The 20,492-nt window shown below is 35.5% G+C and overlaps 1 protein-coding gene across 1 annotated transcript in view; it reads right to left on the bottom strand.

Moving 5' to 3' along the window:
* Window positions 1-284: 284 nt before the first annotated feature.
* Window positions 285-20,492, bottom strand: part of MBTPS2 (membrane bound transcription factor peptidase, site 2) — a 46,490-nt gene continuing 26,282 nt past the window's right edge. The window contains exons 6-11 of the mRNA XM_081278365.1: window positions 14,439-14,557; window positions 12,235-12,415; window positions 6,716-6,810; window positions 6,149-6,344; window positions 4,598-4,673; window positions 285-3,361 (exon numbers count right to left, since the gene is read on the bottom strand). Coding sequence (XP_081134491.1) covers window positions 3,139-3,361; window positions 4,598-4,673; window positions 6,149-6,344; window positions 6,716-6,810; window positions 12,235-12,415; window positions 14,439-14,557 — 890 coding nt within the window. The 3' untranslated portion in view covers window positions 285-3,138. The remainder of the gene's footprint in view (window positions 3,362-4,597; window positions 4,674-6,148; window positions 6,345-6,715; window positions 6,811-12,234; window positions 12,416-14,438; window positions 14,558-20,492) is intronic.

Here is a 20,492-nt window from a genome sequence, read left to right as displayed (position 1 = left end):
AATTCCCCAAAACACAGATGAACTTACAGGAGAATTCTGACCACACTAAGGAAACATGATAGTCCTTTTTCTTCATCCACAAACCAGCCATTTCCAAGATAATAGTGAACACAGGAATCTTGTTTAAAAGATTTCTTTTCAAGGCCTGCAACAACTTTTATATGAATAAAAACTGAAGGCTGCTTTTAGATCAGGAATTTTTAAATGATTAAGATCTTACTCTATGTAAGCAGAACAATTTTGACAGAACAGAGTACATTTTTTTAAAAAAGACAACACATAGATTATGATAAACATAAAATGCTGATAAACATTTTTTTTTATTGCTAAACACCAAACACTGGCAATTATGATATCTTCAAGTTAAAGCTTAAGAATGAATTACAGCACGGTCAAAAGATCTACAGAAAAACAAATACCTATGTACCATCAGTATGTGGACATTCAATAAATACCATAGGACAAAATGATGGCTGAAAATCACATAACCATGAAGCACACATTTACAATTTGCTATTGGAACAGACAAAGACCTAGCAGAGTTATTATATTATTAAAAGATCAGGTTTAACTGCGTGTCTTTTCAAACTGAGATGCTGAAAAAAATATATACATTCTCTACAGAGTGTAGGTGATTAAAAAAACTTTCAAAAATGTAAACAACGCAGAATAGGAACACTGAGAATAAAAGTTTAACTGTTGAACAAAGTGACAACACAGAACACTTTCTTCAAATCCTCAAAATAATTAATTTTTTCTAATCACTTTACAGAAACCAAAATGAATTCTTTCCAGAAAGATGATAATATGCCAGGGACATAAAGAGCTTCCAAGGTTTTTTCTTTTTTTATGTTAACATATATTTACAGTAAATATTCAATAATACTTTACAGCTTAAATAGAAACATGCTTTTCTAATCCATAAATAACACTAATCACCATCCATCCAACCACATTAATTAAGTACTTATGATGTCTCATGCACTGTGCCAGGGATGCAAAGCTGAATATGACATAGTCCTTGATCTAGAAGAGCCCATAGTCAAGCTAAAAAAACAACACATAACATTTCCTTTTTTATACAATGAGGCCATTTCTATACAAACAGTACTGATCTGCTCAATTTCTTATGACAGTATTTCCAAATCCTAACCCTATGGATCAACAGAGCAAGGTGTTTAAAAGCTAAAATAATATGAGGTTGCGTTTTTGTTTTTATCCAGAAAAAGAAGCTAATGGATAGGATTTCCTGTATTAAATTCTTTTCTTGGGCTGGGGTATAGCTCGGTGGCAGAACGCTTGCCTAGCATGCATGAGGCCCTGGATTCAATCCCCAGCACCACACACACATAATTTTTTTCCTAAATTTTAAAAAATTGACTTGCACACATAAATTTTCATTAGTAAACTGCTTAATTCAAATGTAAACAAGTTAATTACATAACTATTTCATGAGCATTCTCTAAGGTCTACTACCAGAACAGGTTTAAGCATTACTAGGCTAATACATTTTGGTCCAGAATGACTGTTCTACCTAAGAGTAGAACAAATGTAATGTTTTCTGGGATAATGAATAATTTGCATGGTTTTAGTACTGGGGTATTGACTGATGACCCAAGTCATTAATAAAAGATTAAAATTATTCAAAATATAATTTCTGTTTAAGAAGCAAGGTAAAATTCTAATACAATCTAAAAAGTTTCTTAAAAATGATTTAAAAGTTTTAGTGCTGAAAGAGCAACTAATGATCTGACAAAGGTAATCCATAGAGTACCTCACTTAGTGAAGAAGTTGGATACATGGCTATTAATAAGTTATTGCCTTTTATCACCTCTTGAGTGTATGAGAGAAGTGTATATTTTTCATCAAAGAACCAGCATGCTCATAACACTTCAAAGACCAACTGCTTCACAATGGCCTGTTGACTTCCCAAACTTCCCAGTGCTGCATCTTCATTCCATAAGACCTTAAACCAGGTATGGCTCTTTCAGATTCAAGAGTCTGTTCCTAGGCTCTGGCAAATCCAAGTTTGTCCCCTTTCACATGCAGCCATTCTTAACATACTACCAAGTCTTCTATGGACCCGCAGAGGTAGCTTAGGGGAGAGATAGAAAGCAAGGACTAGGTGTTTAACTACCCAACACAGAGAAACATGGGAGCCGCTGGTGAGGACAGAGTATGGCTCAGGGTTTAAAGTTGTTGCTTCTTAAAGATAGGCCCCAGATGGCCTTGGTAGCACAAGAGAAAATGTTTACCCTGGAAGAGCTCTAAGCTTCAAACCTCTATAAGAGAATGGTATCCAGGTCTACTGAAGATCCTGGGTTCGTCTTGTGATCTGTCAGAGGACCCAGTTGACTCTGAGGTTTGGTCCTAACTGCCTCAGCTCACAAGCTGCTGGTGTGAGACACTTCATGCAGCTGGCTCTGAATATCAAAGGTTAGTGCTTCATGATGTGGAGATACATTATCAATGAATATAATGCTTGTGGGACAAAACCATCTCATATCATTGGCCCTGTTTCCGATTTTGGTTTTATTTGCTATCATTTGACAAAGATTTTCCCTTTCATGTAAGCAAATTCTTTTTTAGAAGTTTATTAATTTAATTAAAATCAGACTTCTCACAGTTTTCAAAGTACAAAATAATACATCAATAAACTATAAAATACTTTTCAAGAAAAATGACAAGTGATGTAGACCAAGAACACATTCACCCTTCCACTTGGCCAAAGTCTGGTCTTCCTTAAATCTAGATTAATGGTGCTTTTAAGTTTTTCCTAATTACTTCCAACTGATTCTGTTCTTCTTTATACTATTTCAAGACAGTATGTAGTCACATAAAATGATATTAAAAGAATGAATTTTCACTCGTTTAAAAATTGTTCCACAAGCATGTGAAATGCATACATTCAGTTTTTAAAACTAGAATGTAGTTAGGGATTATGCCTTTCATTTCTTTTGCTCATCCTCTACCACTAGTTTGGGTACTCTGGATATAGGAGGAGCATAAAGATGTAGGCCAAAATGTAATTTTAAGGAAACACTTTACATTTCATACCAAGTAATGATTTCAATGGCAATGGACATTACCACGTAGATGAATATTGTAACTCAGAGACTTGTCAGATGAATGCAAATATTACCGTGCTGTAACCATCCAGAGTCCTAGCGTCACATTGGCAGCCAAAAGTACACTGCCACCAAGTAGGATGATAAATCCTACCAGATCTTTGACATCATTGTCTCCAATCACTGAGGTAAGGGTGGCATCCAGGAAAGAGTTTAAAATCCACTGACCATCCAAAGCAAAGCAGGGCACTGCATTAACAATAGCCAGTGCTCCGGAGAGGGAAATCAGATACCTGAGTTAAAATCAGTTAAGGAGCCAGCTGTGAGCTGAGTAGAAACCACCTTTCTGTGAGTCACAAGAAGATACTGTTCTGGGACTGAATTTGAGATTACGATGGATTTCTCTACTTTTTATTTTTTAACATATCTGCCATTATATCTATTATTTAAAACAAAAGAGTTTATATTATTTTGAAGTTCAAAAATCTTGACAAGAAAAATAAGGCAAACCACTTATAGACAAATCAATTTATAATGAACTCCTAGAAAGATTAAGCTTCTCTAATCCTTTAATGACACCATGGAAAGAAATGTGGAAGGAATAAGAAATTGGGGGGAAATTACTTTGTTTTGTCTTGACAGTGCTGGGGATGGAACTCAGGGCCTCACACATACTAGGCAAGCACTCTACCACTGAGCTCTACCCCCAGTCCCCAAATTACTTTTTGGTCTTTACAAAGACTTCCTTCATTTGAGGAAATGAAGCCTTTGACCCTTGAACCTTGCTTTATTTTATTATCATCTATAAGGTTATAGCATTAAGTATCTCTGACAAAGTTGCAGAGTCTCCAAGATACAATCTTGATTATACACTTTTTTTTTTTTGAGTAACTGCTCATTTGTTCTCCATTTCATTTTGTTCCAAATCATCAAGGAAGTTAAAGATTTAAAAGTGACAAAAATAAAGAACTCTTCCAATTACATAATAATCAATTTCTATTAAAAAATTCACCTTTTATATGCAAACAGGATATGCTAAAGACTACATGAGATTTTGTCCTCTGAATTGCTATTTTATTAATGTAAACTGGTTTGATCTTCCTTAGGCATTCCTTAGTGGACCAGTGAAATGCACTTACATAATTCCTGGTTATGTATGTAAGAATTGTCCTCCATTTGGTCAAAACTAACAAGCTCAGATGGGCAGAATTCATCACCTTACTAGTAACTGAAGCTTTCATCCTTTATAAACTTACTAAAAGGTTTTAGACCTGTAAATTCAACTTTTAATTTGTATTCAGGGTTCCTTGCCTTACAGATCTTAACCTTTCTCCCTTTCTGATAATTTTTTTCTCCTTTTTCTCTCCCAGGTACAGTCTAAGCTCTTTCAACTTCTTTAAAGTCTCCTTTTTAGTTGTTAGTAATTAAGTGATACTTGTAAGGTTCCAATACTCTATTCAAAGTAAAACTAACCAAACTCCAAACAACACTTTGAAAACTTTTTTTTTTTTTCATACCAGAAAGGATACTTAACAAATGTCTCCACAATCACTGGCAGATCTATGCTTAAAAAGTTGAAACGTGGGATAAAACTGGTGATGCTCACTAAAAAGGAGAAACAAGGAATAATGCATATTATTTATATTAGATAAGCAACAGCATTATAAATTTTACCATAAGGTCAAAATGTAGGCTAGCTATTAAACAGGTTGAGAAAGCCCAGGCTATAAAAGCAATCATTATTCCAGAATAGCTAATAAAATGATTGGAATGAAAGAATTCATGTCCCAGTATGTATTTATAATTTGAAGCAAGAGTAAGATAAAGGGGACTATATACCAAATATGACTACTAAATACGGAGTTTGAAAAAACATTTTATAGTTTACATTAAAGAACTCCTACACTTTCAAAGAGTTATAACTTTAAAATCACATTTACTCCAATTATTATGCTATTTAATCTCTTTTTGTTTTTTTTTTTTTAAAGAGAGAGTGAGAGAGGGGAGAGAGAGAGAGAGAGAGAGAGAGAGAGAGAGAGAGAGAGAGAGAGAGAGAGAATTTTTAATATTTATTTTTTAGTTCTCGGTGTACACAACATCTTTGTTGGTATGTGGTGCTGAGGATCGAACCCGGGCCGCACGCATGCCAGGCGAGCGCGCTACCGCTTGAGCCACATCCCCAGCCCTATTTAATCTCTTTTTGGTCTCAGTTTTTTCTTCATTGCTAAAACAAGGATTAAGATCAGGCAATCTTTAAAGTCCTTCCTCTTCCATGGATTCCAAAATCCTGTCTTTGTTCAAAACACTTAAAAACTATCCTGTAATTAGGCAGAACCCACAGTACACATTTATGAATGATCCCAACTTGGGACATATCTTCATATGTTGAGGGTGCACTGAATAATTGCAGTCTAGAGTCATTTAGTGTCAAATGAATAAATAAGAAAAATGACCCAGATTTGTTTATCAGGATATGACTACAAAGCAATGAAAAAGCCTTATGTTTATTTATTTGATACTAAGGACTTATTTTAAAAGTGTGAACTGTATGATGAATTGTTATAAGAAAAAATAACATTAGGAATCTTGTACAATAAAATGAGTTGGACTATATAAGCCATATGAAGAAGTTATATATTTAGTTCAATCAGGTTGCTACTGGTAAAATGACTATGCTGGCCCAACTTTGTAATCCTACGTTCATGTGTCATGCATACATGCCCATACATCATGGCGTTGTCTAGGGTATGAAGCTCTTGCTACTATTTGGGGGAGCTTGAATAAATTTAATAAACTCACAGAGAACATCTCTAAGACATCACCTATTTGACTTAGACATAAATAGTGGGAAGGTAAAAATTCATCACTATTCATGGGCAGGCTCTTTCTTGCTTCAGAAATTCAGATTATCTTCCTACTGCCTAAATTTCATTTAATGCTTAAGAACAAGAAAATAAGACTTTGACAAGTGATCAAATTTATAATAAACAAACTTAATGCAAGGACTTCTACTGAATTTCTACACTAAAAATATAGGTGGTTTTAATAATTTCCTACAGGTCCACCACAATAATACCCACCTGTATAGTGAAGATGTAGTGGATGTCCTACGTATAACATATCAATTTGAGGCGGGTGTTTTACTTTTATTAAGCGAGTGTGAGTTTCCAAAGAAGGTATTATACAGAAACTTGAACTTGAGCTTTTTTTACAATCTTTATTGGTTCTACAAACTTGAGTGGCTTCAACGGCTTTCCGGGCGGGTAGACATGTATGCTATGAATAAAATATTAATTAGTAAATATTAAAATGATTTATTGATTTATTAAATTCAAGTCACATTTTATCAATATTTTTCATGTCAACTAGCATATTAGCAGTAAAGTTCACATAAAGGAATTGCCATTTATGTGCATATACTATAAATTAATTTCAAATATTCCACCGTGGTCATATAAGATATTACAGTAGTATAAATTTTTAAAGATTCTCAGATAAAATGTGACATGAAATGTAGAGGTATTAATAAAATGATACAAAGTAAACAGAGAAAAAAGGGAGAAATTTTCATAATTTCCATTATAGCTTTCTATGCTTATTTTGTTATAATTATATCAGACAAGCAAGATTGCCTCAGGGCAACTTACCAAACGTTTATTAAAATTATTTCTGTAGGAAAAGCACACATCTGTGAGGCTGTGATTGTTACAGCATTCAGTGGAACCATCTAGCCGTTTGTATGCTAAAGAGAAACAGTGCTTATTTGATTATTAGAATCTGTTACATATTTGTAATAAAAATTTTGCTTTTTTTAAGACAAAAAGTAAATAAAATGGCATATGAATCAGGAAGCTGCATAATTCAGTGTTTAGCTTGACAGCTAATTGCTACAGTTTGATTTTACATTATAAAAAGCAATTCATCCAATTTGAAATCAAAAGTGGCACTTAACCCTAGGTAAGCTGTCCTCGTAAACTTATCCACCCATAAAGTTGGAGTTACAGGATCTCAGTAGGTTTTATAATAATAACCCTTTCTGAAGTAGATAGTGAAGAGGGCCTATCTACTTCTGAAAGGTTTTGGAAGATAGTAAATCTTGAGAATAGGGAAAATTGACAAATATTTCAACCTTAAAGAATCAGGTTGCAGGCTGCGGTTGTGGCTCAATGGTAGACTGCTTGCCTAGCATGTGTGAGGCACTGGGTTTGATTGTCAGCACCTCATATAAATAAATGAATAAAATAAAGGTCCATTGGGCTGGGGATGTGGCTCAAGCGGTAGCGCACTCGCCTAGCATGCGTGCGGCCCGGGTTCAATCCTCAGCACCACATACAAACAAAGATGTTGTGTCCGCTGAAAACTAAAAAATAAATATTAAAAAAATTCTCTCTCTCTCTCTCTCTCTCTCTCTCTCTCTCTCTCAAAAAAAAAAAAAATAAAGGTCCATCAACATCTAAAAAATATTTTTTTTAAAAAAGAATCAGGTTGGCCCACTGAATAATTTTAACATTACTAAATGGGAGAATACAAGTGCCTCCTGTTATGATCAATAGGAAATACCAAGTATTACCTATGAAGTATTTCTGCTAAAAGAAAAAACAAGGAGTATCCTGAATCAAATCCAGCCTCTAGACCTAACCACTGGTTTACAGGAAACCAGGGGCATCTGAACATATTAGTGACATCAAAAGGATATATAAATAGAAAAACCCAGAATATATGAAGTTTAAATGGTTCAGTTTCTTCAATAAACATATACCATTTCAAAAACAGGGAACTACTAACAACTTAAAAGAGATTTTCAGAAGCCAAATTAAACAAACCAAGTATTAAAAAAAAAAATTAGTGGGGCTGGGGCTGTAGCTCAATGGTAGAGTGCCTGCCTCGAACATGTGAGGCACTGCCTTGAACATGTGAGGCACTGGATTCTATCTTCAGCACCACATAAAAATAAATAAAGGAAGAAAGAAAAAAAAAGCTATTGTGTCCATCTACAACTAAAAAATAATTAGGGGTCTGGGGATGTGGCTCAGTGGTGGAGTGCTTGCCTTGTTTATGTGAAGCCCTGGGTTCAACCCTCTAGCGCCATGAAAAGAAATTAAGGAAAACTGAACAGCAATAAGATATTTTGTTAGGTGTTGTTATGATTTGGATGTGAGGTGTGCCCCAAAAGCTTACATGTGAGACAATGCAAGATTCAGAGGAGAAATGATTGGGCTGTGAGAGTTTTAACCCAAGCAGTGATTTAATACCCTGGTAGGGATTAACTGTGTGATAACTGAAGTGGTAGGGTGTGACTGGAGGAGGTGGGAGTTGGGGCATGGCTTTGGGGTATGTATTTATACCTGGAGGGTGGAGTCCCTCTCTCTGCTTTCTGATCTTGGTGATGGGAGCTGCTTCCCTCTGTCATCTTCTCCCGCCATGAGGTTCAGCCTCACCTTGAGCTCTGAGGAATTGAGCCGGCCTTCTATGGACTAAGACCTCTGAAACCGTGAGTCCTCAAATAAACTCTTCCTCCTCTATAATTGTGCTGGTCAGACCCTTTAGTCGCAGCAGCAAAATTGCTGAATAAAACAGGTGTGATAATGGCTTTGTGTTCATGTTTAAAGAGTAATCACCTTCTAAAAAGAGGCTTAAGTTTATGGGTGAATTGATAGGGTGCCTGGGATATGCTTTAAAATACTCCTCCCAATAGTGGGCTGCTTAGATGACAAAAGTGACAAAACGTTGGTAATTGCTGAAGATGGGAAAAGGTCCATGAAGGCTTGTTTATACTACTCTTGGCTTTTATATATTTATTTATTTATTAATAAAATGTTCTTAAAATGGGTTATACAGGGGGTTTGGCTCCGGGGTTATGGCTCAGTGGTAGAGTGCTTGCTTAGCACATTGAGGCACTGGGTTCGATCCTCAGCACCACATAAAAATAAATAAATAAAATAAAGGTATTGTGCCCAGCTACAACTTTAAAAAAAATTAAAAAGTGTATTATCTAGGGCAGGGAATGTAGCTTAACGGTAGAGTTCAATCCCAAGCACTGAAAATAAAGTTATATATAGAAGACTAAATTTGAGAAAAAATAAAAAATGGTTTTCACTACTTTGCCTTTGTTGCATAGTAAAATTATTCTCGAATATTAATCACATTTACCTATACCAGTAGTTGTGGACAAATATCTAGGGTATTCTTGACCTAAAAATACAGGTTGTGAACATAATTTGTATTTTGGAACACTTTAAAAATTTGGGCCCAACAATTTTGTATAAAGAATACTGATGGGGCTGGGGTTGTGGCATAGTGGTAGAGTGCTTTCCTAGCATGTGTGAGGCACTGGGTTCGATCCTCAGCACCACATTAAAATAAATAAAATAAAGGTCCATCAACAACTAACAAAAAAAAAAAGAGTACTGATGATTTCCCAGCAACTTACGAGGCTGAAACAAATAGATCACAAGTTTAAGACCAATTTGAAAAATTTAGTAATACCCTGTCTCAAAATAAAAAAAAAAAAAAAAAAACGGCTAGAGATAGAGCTCAGTAGTAGATTGCCCTCTGAGTTCAATTCCCAGTACTACAAAAATAAAAGAAATAGAGATGCTGATTTTTTTTTTTTTTTGTACTGGGGATTGAACCCAGGGATGCTTTGCCATTGAGCTACATACATCCCTAGTACTCTCTCTTACTCTCAAGCCCCCAACACAATCTATCTGTCTGTCTCTGTCTCTGTCTCTGTCTCTGTCTCTCTCTCTCTGTCTCTTTCACACACATATCCTCACACATTTATGTATGTATGTATTTATTTATTTAGCAACAAGATCTCACTAATTTGCTTAGGGCCTCACTAAGTGGCTGAACTTGCAATCCTCCTACCTCAGCCTCCTGATACACTGGGATTACAGGCATGCATTACTGCACCCAGCTAAGTTGCTGACTTTTTAAAAAATATTTATTTTTTAGTTGTAGTTGGACACAATATCTTTATTTTATTTATTTTTATGTGGGGCTGAGGATCAAACTCAAGGCATCTAATGTGCTAGGTGAGCGCTCTACTGCTGAGTGACAACCCCAGCCCAGTTGCTGACTTTTTTAGAGCTGAGAGAACTCAAAATGTTTAGTGGGTCCTGAGAAGAAACTTACTTTAGTCCTGTTACCTGCTGCACAGGGCAACATATCTGACCTCAAGGGGTATTTTCATTAGCCAAGAAAACTTTTCCTGGATTTCTGCCACCTAAAATATATAAAATAACTCTATCCCAAATAGTTTTAAATATGCCACCATTCACACACAGCTACCACTAGAATTGTTTAAGTTTAGGTATATTTCAGCCAGAATATGTAAGGGAAAGTTTATGCAAAGGAAAATTGCTTCTTGTTACTTAAACTAATTTCAAAATTATATAAACAAAAATACTATTATATATCTACACATAAAGATATTATATTAGGGTATTTAAGTACCCCTAATTAATTAAATTAAATTTAGTTAATTGGTTATGGTTGAGTTTGAGTGCTGATTTAACAAGTTTTTTTTTTTAATATTTATGTTTTAGTTGTAGTTGGATGCAATACCTTTATTTCACTTATTTATTTTTATATGGTGCTGAGGATCAAACTCAGGGTTTCACACGTGTGAGGCAAGCGCTCTACTGCTGAGCCACAACCCCAGCCCCTTAACAAGTTTTTTTTTATGGTATTGTGAACTGAACCGAGAGTTTCACACATGCTAGGTAAGCACTTTACCACTGAATGATATCCCCAGTCTATATTTAAATTTTTTTGTTGGTGAATCATAGTTATATATAATATTGAGTTTCATTTTGACATAATCATACATATATAGAATATAATTTACTCTACTTCATTCCCCAGTACTTCCTCCTTCCCTCCCCTCTTCCCTTTCCCATTCTTCCTCTACTCTACTGGTCTTTTATTTATTTACTGTTTTTTTTTTTGTTGTTGTTGTTGTTTTTAAGTGGTGCATTGTAGATATATATACAGGTAAAATTCACCATGATGTGTGTGTAAATTTGGTCAATTTCATTCCACTATTCCTCTTTTCCTGTTCCTCCTCCCTCCCTTCAATTCTCTTCCTCTGCTCCAATGATCTTCCTTTAATTTTCATTGGACCCCCCATTTTTCTCCTCTTTATTTTGGTCTAGATTCTGTATATGGGACAAAATATTCAACCCTTGACTTTCTCTGTCTAGCTTATTTCACTTAGCATATTGTTCTCCAGTTCCATCCATTTACAGTAAAATACTACAATTCCATTCTTCTTTATGGCTGAGTAGAACACCACTGAGTATATATACCACATTTTATTCATCCATTCATTTCTTGACAAGCACCTAGACTGGTTCCATGACTTGGCTATCCCAGCCCATTTTTTAAATTTTATTTTGAGACAAGGTCTCACTAAATTGTCCAGACTCACCTTGAACTTACGACACTCCTATCTCAGCCTCTGAGTAGCTGGGATTACAGGCATGTGCTGGGGTGAGAGGAGTGGCGTACTAAAGATTGGACCCAGGGGCACTCTACCACTGTGCTGTGTCCCCAATCCTTTTTATTTTTATTTTGAGACAGGGTCTTGCTAAGTTGCTGAGGCTAGCCTCAAACTTGCAAACCTCTTGCCTCAGCCTCCAGAGTCACTGGGATTTTAAGTGTGTACCACTGCAAATTTTTTAAGAACAGAAAGAATTTTGTAATTCTAAAAGTCAAATATAAACTAGGCGTGGGGGCACACGCCTGTAATCCAAAGGGCTGGGGAGGCTGAGACAGGAAGATTGTGAGTTCAAAGCCAGCCTCAGCAACGTCAAGGTGCTAAGAAACTCAGTGAGACCCTGTCTCTAAATAAAATACAAAAAATAGGGCTGAGGATGTGGCTATGTGGTTGAGTGCCCCTGAGCTCAATCCCTGGTACCCCTCCCCTGAAAAAAATCAAATATGATATTATAAATTAGAAGTTCAACAATAATATACAATAAAGGAAACATATATTTAGTATCCAGTTTACCAAGAATAATGCTTAGTGTGGGCTTGTTTATTTTGCTGACTTGCTTTAAAAATATTAGAAGAGAATAAATCTATAGACATGGTCTAAGGATTAGTGAATAGAAGGTAGCTGTGTTCAAAGCATTATATTTCACTGACAAAATACACATACCTCTAACTGGGAAGCTTAACTGTTGTAAAGTTGAGGCACTTATACAATAACCAATTTGGGGCTCATAGGCGATAGTATCTAGACATTCGTTCCAATCTTGCACATTAGTAACAGGACAGTCCTGTAGATGAGTGACAAGGTCTCCAACAAAAAGGCCTCTGGGTCCAATGGCAGGAGAGTCCTTGGGAAGAGGGAAAAAACAAATCAGACAACATGTGAAGACAAGCTATGATTAGTTTGAGCAAACAATAGTAAAAGACATGTAGTCAATTAAGTAGAATATTTTTTTAAATGCAGAAAATAATCCAGACTTGAATCTAAAACCTATAGTCCTAGAAACTTACCAAAATAAAATTATAGTTGCTTTCTCTAAGTCTCCAAGATTTTGACTTTGTCACAAAAAAAAAAAAAAAAAAATCCACTTGCTGACCATTAAGACTAAAATGACAAAGGACTGGGAGAGTGAATTATTAGCATATGTGAGGCCCTGGTTTCAATACCAAGCCTCATATTCTCTCTCTCTCTCTCTCATACACACACACACACACACACACACACACACAGACACACACACACAGAGCTTTTACCATATTTTGGAGAAACTTTCCCATATTCTCAAAATACATATAATTTTATAAGCCCGTATATAAATATAGTCCCAAATATGCAGACAATACTATCAGCACTATGAACAGGTAAGCTCACAAAAGCAATTTTCCTCTTTAAAAATGTCTGAAGGGAAGATTTGGTGCCATTATAGTAGTCATTGTATAAGGGAATGAAATACAAAGTTGAAGACATTAACTTAAACTCCTATAAAATGTTTTGTCTGGATAGCTTAGGTTTCATCTTTCTTACTACTTAGGAGAAATGACATTTGTCTCAAAAGCAGAGGCATAAAAATTAACAGTAAATGTAAACAATTAATTTTATTAACAAACTACATGGAGACAGATAATCTTGATATTATCTTTGTAACTCAGAACAAAACAATTTCCATGGAATTTTTAAAAGGCAAAATCTTTTGATACTCAAATTAGTATTATAACACCTTTATATCTGTTGGGTGTAGCAGTGCATGCCTGTAATCCAAGTGACTCAGAGGCTGAGGCACAAGAATCACAAGTCCAAGGCCAGTCTCTGCAACTTAGCGAGACCCTATCCCCAAATACAAAATAAAAAGGACTAGGGATGTAGCTTAGTGGTAGAGCTTTCCTGAGTTCAATCTTCAGTATTGCAAAACAAAAACACAAACAAAACCCCAGCAGTAGACACATTAAAAAAAATCCTTGGGCTGGGGTTGTGGCTCAGTGGCAGAGTGCTTGCCTAGCATGTGTGAGGCACTGAGTTCGATCCTCAGCACCACATAAAAATAAAAATAAAGGTATTGTGTCCAACTACAACTAAAAAATAATTTTAAAAAATTCCTTAAAAGAATAGAAGAGCTGGACATGGTGGCACATACCTATAATCCTAACAACTCAGAAGGCTAAGGTAGGAGGATCAGAAATCTGGGCAATTTAGTAAAAATCTGTCTCAAAATAAATAAATAAATAAAAAGGGCTGGGGATATAGTTCAGTGGTAGAGTGTCCTGGGTTGAATCCTCAAGTCACAATAAAAAGGAAGGAAGGAAGGAAAGGGAAGGGAAGGGAGGAAAGGAAGGAAGGGAAGGAAGAAAGAGAGAAACAAAGAAAGAGAGATAAAGAAAAAGATAGAGAAAGATAGAGAGAGAGACAAAGAAGAGAGACAAAGAGAGAAAGATAAAGCAAAAGACAGAGAGAGACAAAGAGAGAGAGAAAGAGAAAAAGAAAGAAAGAAAGAAAGAAAAAGTGAGTGAAAGTATTTCCCAACATTATATTTAGATTTGAAAGAACTGCAGTAATTTCTTCAGAAGAAACTGAGCATTCTTGGGCTGGGGATGTGGCTCAGGCGGTAGCGCGCTCGCCTGGCATGCGTGCGGCCCGGGTTCGATCCTCAGCACCACATACCAACAAAGATGTTGTGTCCGCCAATAACTAAAAAATAAATATTAAAAATTCTCTCTCTCTAACTCTCTCCTCTCTCACTCTCTCTTTAAAAAAAAAAAAGAAACTGAGCATTCTGTGTATGAGAACTTGAATAAAATGCCTGATATTAAATGCTAAGTATTAGATCATAACATCTGGAGAAAGAGTGCCCCAAGTACCAGTAATCCATTATTTACCTCAGCAACTTCAGTGATAAGCACCCCAACTCCAGTGTAGTAAAATGGCAAGAGAATTACCGGGAGTAGAACAAGAGCTAAAATACCCAAGAGGGCAAGAACAAAATTATGCCAGATACCTGAAAAGAGAGAAAAAAAGTAGTAAGCTCAACTGGGACAAGAGTGCCATAGGTAGCTGGATTTTACAACATGTAGGTATTCTGATAAATTAGTAAAGTGACCAGAAGAAACTGGGAAGTAGAGAGAGCTATTTATTAATATAGCAGACAAACGTTCTGTTAGAGGCTACCTTCAATTCAGATACCAATATCTAAAATGGACTTGTTAATATCGCATTAGAAAGACCACATGCTAGTATATTTAATACCAATAGAACTAATATATTCTACTATTTCTTCTCTTCACAAAATCTATACATCATTAATTTAAACATACTTGTGATATTTGAAGGAAATCTCAAATATATTCAAGTGAAAGTTATGACAAAATTTAAAAAAAAAAATCTTGCTAAACTGGGGTATGAAATCCCAAGTGGCACTTAGAAAAAAGGATTGTTTCCATTTAAGAATTGAACTATTACAAAGAGTAATTTGTGGAACAACTAGTTATGTATCTTATATCATGTCACAGACTATAAAGCAACAAACCTTTATAAAGGAACTGGTTCTTTTAAAAAGAAAAAAAAAAGCTAAAATTAGGGATGGGGATGTAGCTCAGTGGTAGTGTACCAGTCAAGCATGTATCAGGACTTGGTACCCAGCAACAACAACAAAAAAAACCCAACCAAACAAACAAAAAAACAACAAAAAAACAAAAACAAAAACAAAACAAAACAAAAACCCCAAAAATCAACCAGGAAAAAAAAAGCTAATATTTACACAGCCAGATCTGCTGATCTTTTCCATCATATATTCAACATTTGCAGCCATTCAAAGGAAGACTTTTCCTATCCCTAATATTATGTAAGTAATTACTCTTTCTGTTTAGAAAGGTGGTCTTAAATAGTTTTGTTTTGACATTTAAGTCTTTTATCATTTGGAATTTTTGTGTGTATGTTGTTGTGATTTATAAGTATGATTTTATTCAAATGTTTAATATTTTTTCCTCACTAAATTAAATGTTACTTTTCACCTATACTATACTTGCATCCATTCATTGATTTGCTTCTGAATTTTCCACTCTTTTCCACTGTTCAGATTATTTAAGTGATGATAAAGCAGTCATAATTACTGGTAGTAATAATATTATAGTATTTAGCAAGTAAATAGCTTCAATTTATTTTAATTGTTTATTTTGGTTATTTATCCTTTATTCTTTCTGAAAAATTTGAGAATCATTTTTGCAACCACCAAATAGTATTCAGAATAGCATTGCTAATACCACTACAATAACTAGGGGTGAATCCACAATTTTGTATTTCTAACATATGATCTTGGCATATCTACATTTACTCAAATATTTTACATCTCTCACTAAAGATCTGTAGTTTTCTCTATATTGGACCTATATATTTCTTGAAAAAAGTTAACTTTTTTTTTTTTTTTTTAGTACAGTGTATAACTTTCTGAATTGAATCTTTTCTTCCTAGGATGCTGTTGGGTTGTTTCAGGAACACTACACTCATTTACTTCTTAACCACCAAAATGAATTTTACATATAGAATTGCATGGTCTCTAAATTCTTCTAATAATGATAATTTATTTCCTCCCTATCCCACCTGTTTTGGTCTTTTTTTTTTTTTCCGGTGGACACAACATCTTTATTTTATTTTTATGTGGTGCTGAGGATCGAACCCAGTGCCCCACACATGCCAGGCAAGAGCGTTACCGCTTGAGCCACATCCCCAGCCCCTCTTTTGGTCTTGTAGCAGTGGCTAGAACTTCTAGAACAATGTTAAATAGTTGTGATAGCACGTCTTCTCTTGCTTTCTTCAGGATTTTAATAAAACACAAGAAACATCAGGGCTTAGATGGAATTGGTTTATATACTAAGCAATGAGATCAGGGTAAAAATAGAAAAATCTGAGTATAGGTGATCCAGGGTTTAAGTTTGAGATCATGGATCAAGGGAGAAGAAAATCTATTGCTGTGATCAAAGCAGCAAGGTACCCATTGCCTTGAGGCTGGTAATCATTACTGAAGAGGCTAATGTTTACTTCAATCAAGCCCTACTTGTGTTCAGTATAGTTTGGAAACAATAAAACACAACTACCTCAATTCTCAAACACACAGAAGTGATCAAGATGACTTAATAGGTAAAAAAAATCAACTCACATTATTATTCCTAGAATCATCCATAGTAGTTATATCTGAAGGAATATAAACTGTCTAGCAAGACCATTGCTTACTATAATTACATTATCATTTCCAGATTCACTAATATTTTTACTTGACCCCATAAATAACTTTCAATTAGCTGATATAAATAAAAACAAGATTTTCAATATTTAAGATTTTAAAAAAATTTAAGTATAGAGCCAGAATAGTCAAACTTTCTTTATTATTTAAAGTGATTTTTTAGCAACAAGGCATAGAGGTTTAGTTAGTTTGTTTTGTTTGGCAGTGCTAGGAATCAAACCCAGGGCTCACACATTCACACATGCTAGGCAAACACTCTACCACTGAACTAAACCCCCAGCCCAAGAACTTTTTTTTTTTTTTTTTTGGTATCAGGAATTGAATCCAGGGGCACTTAACCACTGAGCCACATCCGTAGCCCTTTTTATTTTTATTTCAAGACAGGGTCTTGCTAAATTGCTGAGGTTGGCTTTTACTCCTGATCCTCCTGCCTCAGCCTCCAGAGTTGCTGGGATTACAGGAGTGTGTCACCATGCCCGGCTCCAAGAACTTTTTAAAAGCAATTTGCTCTTCACTTAGGATTGGACAGTGGGTACTATTTAATCTCCCTTCTGAAAATTCTTTATACTTTAGTTCAAAATTTAAACACCTTCCTATAAAATTTGCTCAGGAAGCATCTATCTCATCTCTCTTCCTCACCAAATTTCAGATATATGGCTACTGGATTTTCCTTTTCAAAATCAGTATGTATTTCATTGCTTTAAAAAATAGCTATTACCTGGGCACGATGGCATATGCCTTTAATCCCAGTGGTTTAGGAGGCTGAGGCAAGAGGATTGCAAGTTCAAAGTCAGCCTCAGCAACTTAGTGAGACTTTAAGCAACATAGTGAGACCCTGTTTCAAAATTAAAATAATAATAATAAAATAAAATAAAATAAAAAGAGATGGTGATGTGGTTCAGTTATTAAAAGACTCTGGGCTCAATTCCTGGTATCAAAAACAAAACAAAACAAAAACTTCAAACCAAAAACAGTAGCTATTACACATGCAGTGCTTTAAAAGTAGCATTATAAAAGCAGAATTAAGTATTCTTCAGTAGACTACCATAAATAATATTCTGGACTTTTTACATGGAAGTGGGAAGACATTTTAGAAGCAATGAAATTATTAAGTTTAAAATCAATAAGCTAGGCATTATGTGCACACGAATCTGTTATCTCTCTAAGTATGTAATTTATGTATATTCCCCCTTGCTCATTTCCACTTTGGGCAACAGCAAGGTGAGCCCACAGATAAGTAACTATTTAGCAGGGAATGAGATACTAATCCCTTCTTTTTAAAAATATTTTTTAGATGTTGACAGATCTTTATTTTATTTATTTATTTTTATGTGGTGCTGAGGAACGGACCCGGTGCCTCACACATGCTAGGCAAGTGCTCTACCACTGAGCCACAACCGCAGCTCTGATTAATCCCTTCTTACAGATAATTCTAAATATTTGAATTTGCCCTCTATTGATTTCATGGCAAGATGAGCATATCCCCCATTCCACCTCTCCTTATCCCTCTGCCTGGGAAAGATGGCAGAGCACAAAGCCACCTCATTCTCCACTAGGCTGACAACTTCTAACTGGGAATGAGAAGGTGACAGGTTAGGTAGATAGATAGCAGGACTAGTTACTCCTATGCCAATTAGTAAACTCTGAAGGAGATATGTGGACCCAATTATTGGCCCTAGTTGGGAATGTAGAGTGCTTGCCTACCATATGTGAGGTCCTGGGTTCAATCCCAGTACTGCAAAAAAAAAAAAAAAGATTTCCCTATTTTACCTACCAGCACCACTCACAGTAAACATATTCAACATTTTCCTTTTATCCCTCCTGAAATTTTCTCTGACCACACCAGCAAGTATGTGAGTATATTTATGCATATATTTATTTATCCAAAGGTAAAAACCAGCATGTTTTCTAATAATTCTTTAAGGATACTTAAGAATGGTTTTAAAAGACTTTTTCCCCCCTGCAGTACTGGGGATTCAACTCAGGGGCGGGTCTTTACCACTGAGCTACATCCCAGCCCTTTTTATTTTTTGAGGCAGGGTCTCACTAAGTTGCTGAGGCCAGCCTTGAACTTGCAAACCTCCTGCCTTAGCCTCCTGAGTTGCTGGGATTACAGGCACCCACTACTATGACTGGCTGGCTAAAGGACTCATAAGATAATTATCCATTTAAAATTTGTATTGTTACAATTATTGAAGAATGAATGTGGTGTTTAGTTCTAGGTTATGATGCATTGTGAATGTCCAGAAATACGTATACAAACACAATAAAGGGCATTTTAAGATACATGTTTTTGCAAAGAACTTAAAATCAGCCTACTACAGTGATGCAGCCACGTCACGTTTATAGCAACTCAATTCACAATAGCTAAGCTATGAAACCAACCTAGGTGCCCTTCAATAGATGAATAGATAAAGAAAATGTGTTATACATACACAATGGAATATTATTCAGCCATAAAGAAGAATAAAATTATGGCATTTGCCAGTAAATGGAACTGGAAAATATGCCGAGTGAAATAAGACAATCCCAAAAAACCAAAGGCCAAATGTTCTGATATCCAGATGCTAACACAAAATAAGGGTGGGGTTGGGGAGTAGAAGTTCATAGATTAGACAAAGGGAAATGAGGGAAGGGAAAGAGGATGGGAATAGGAAAGACAATAGAATGAATTGGACATTCCCATGTTCATTATGAATACACAACCAATATACATGTACAACCACAAGAATAGGAATTCATACTTCATGTATACATAATATGTCAAAATACACTCTACTGTCATGTGTATCTAAAAAGAACAAATTAAAAAAAAGTGAATGGGAATTTAAACCTAAAAAAAAAAAAAACTGGATACAGGTTTTTGGTTTTTTGTCTTCCTTCCTTCTTCTTTTTTTTTTTTTCCTTTTTGGTGCTAGGAATCAAACCCAGGATCTCACACAAGCTAAGTACATGATCTATTACTGAGCTATACCCCCAGATTCTAAACATACTTCTTTTGCAGTGTTGGGGATGGAATCCAGAGCCTTGTGCATGCTAGGCAAGTGCGTTACCACTGAGCTACACTCCAACCTTCTGTTTTAGTCTTTTTTAAATATATTTTTAGTTGTTAATGGACCTTTGATTTCTTTATATGCAGTGTTGAGAATTGAACCCAGTGTCTCACACATGCTAGGCAAGCGCTCTACCACTGAGTCACAACCCCAGCCTTGTTTTATAGTTTTTTTAAAAAATAGAACAGGGAGGAAGAGCATGAGAAGAAGATTACCATTAAACAGGGATGAGAGGTGGGAGGGAAAGGGAGAGAGAAGGGAAATTGCATGGAAATGGAAGGAGACCCTCATTGTTATACAAAATTACATATAAGAGGTTGTGAGGGGAATGGGAAAATAAACAAGGAGAGAAATGAATTACAGTAGATGGGGTAGAGAGAGAAGATGAGAGGGGAGGGGAGGGGGGATAGTAGAGGATAGGAAAGGTAGCAGAATACAACAGTTACTAATAGGGCATTATGTAAAAATGTGGATGTGTAACCGATGTGATTCTGCAATCTGTATTTGGGGTAAAAATGGGAGTTCATAACCCACTTGAATCTAATGTATGAAATATGATATGTCAAGAGCTTTGTAATGTTTTGAACAACCAATTAAAAAAACTCATTTTTTTTCTCTTAGGACTTATACCTTATCCTGTGGCA

The sequence above is a fragment of the Spermophilus citellus genome (genome assembly GCF_964194105.1).
Source record: "Spermophilus citellus genome assembly, chromosome: X".
Lineage (NCBI taxonomy): Eukaryota > Metazoa > Chordata > Mammalia > Rodentia > Sciuridae > Spermophilus > Spermophilus citellus.
This window is presented reverse-complemented; position numbering and strand designations above follow the sequence as displayed.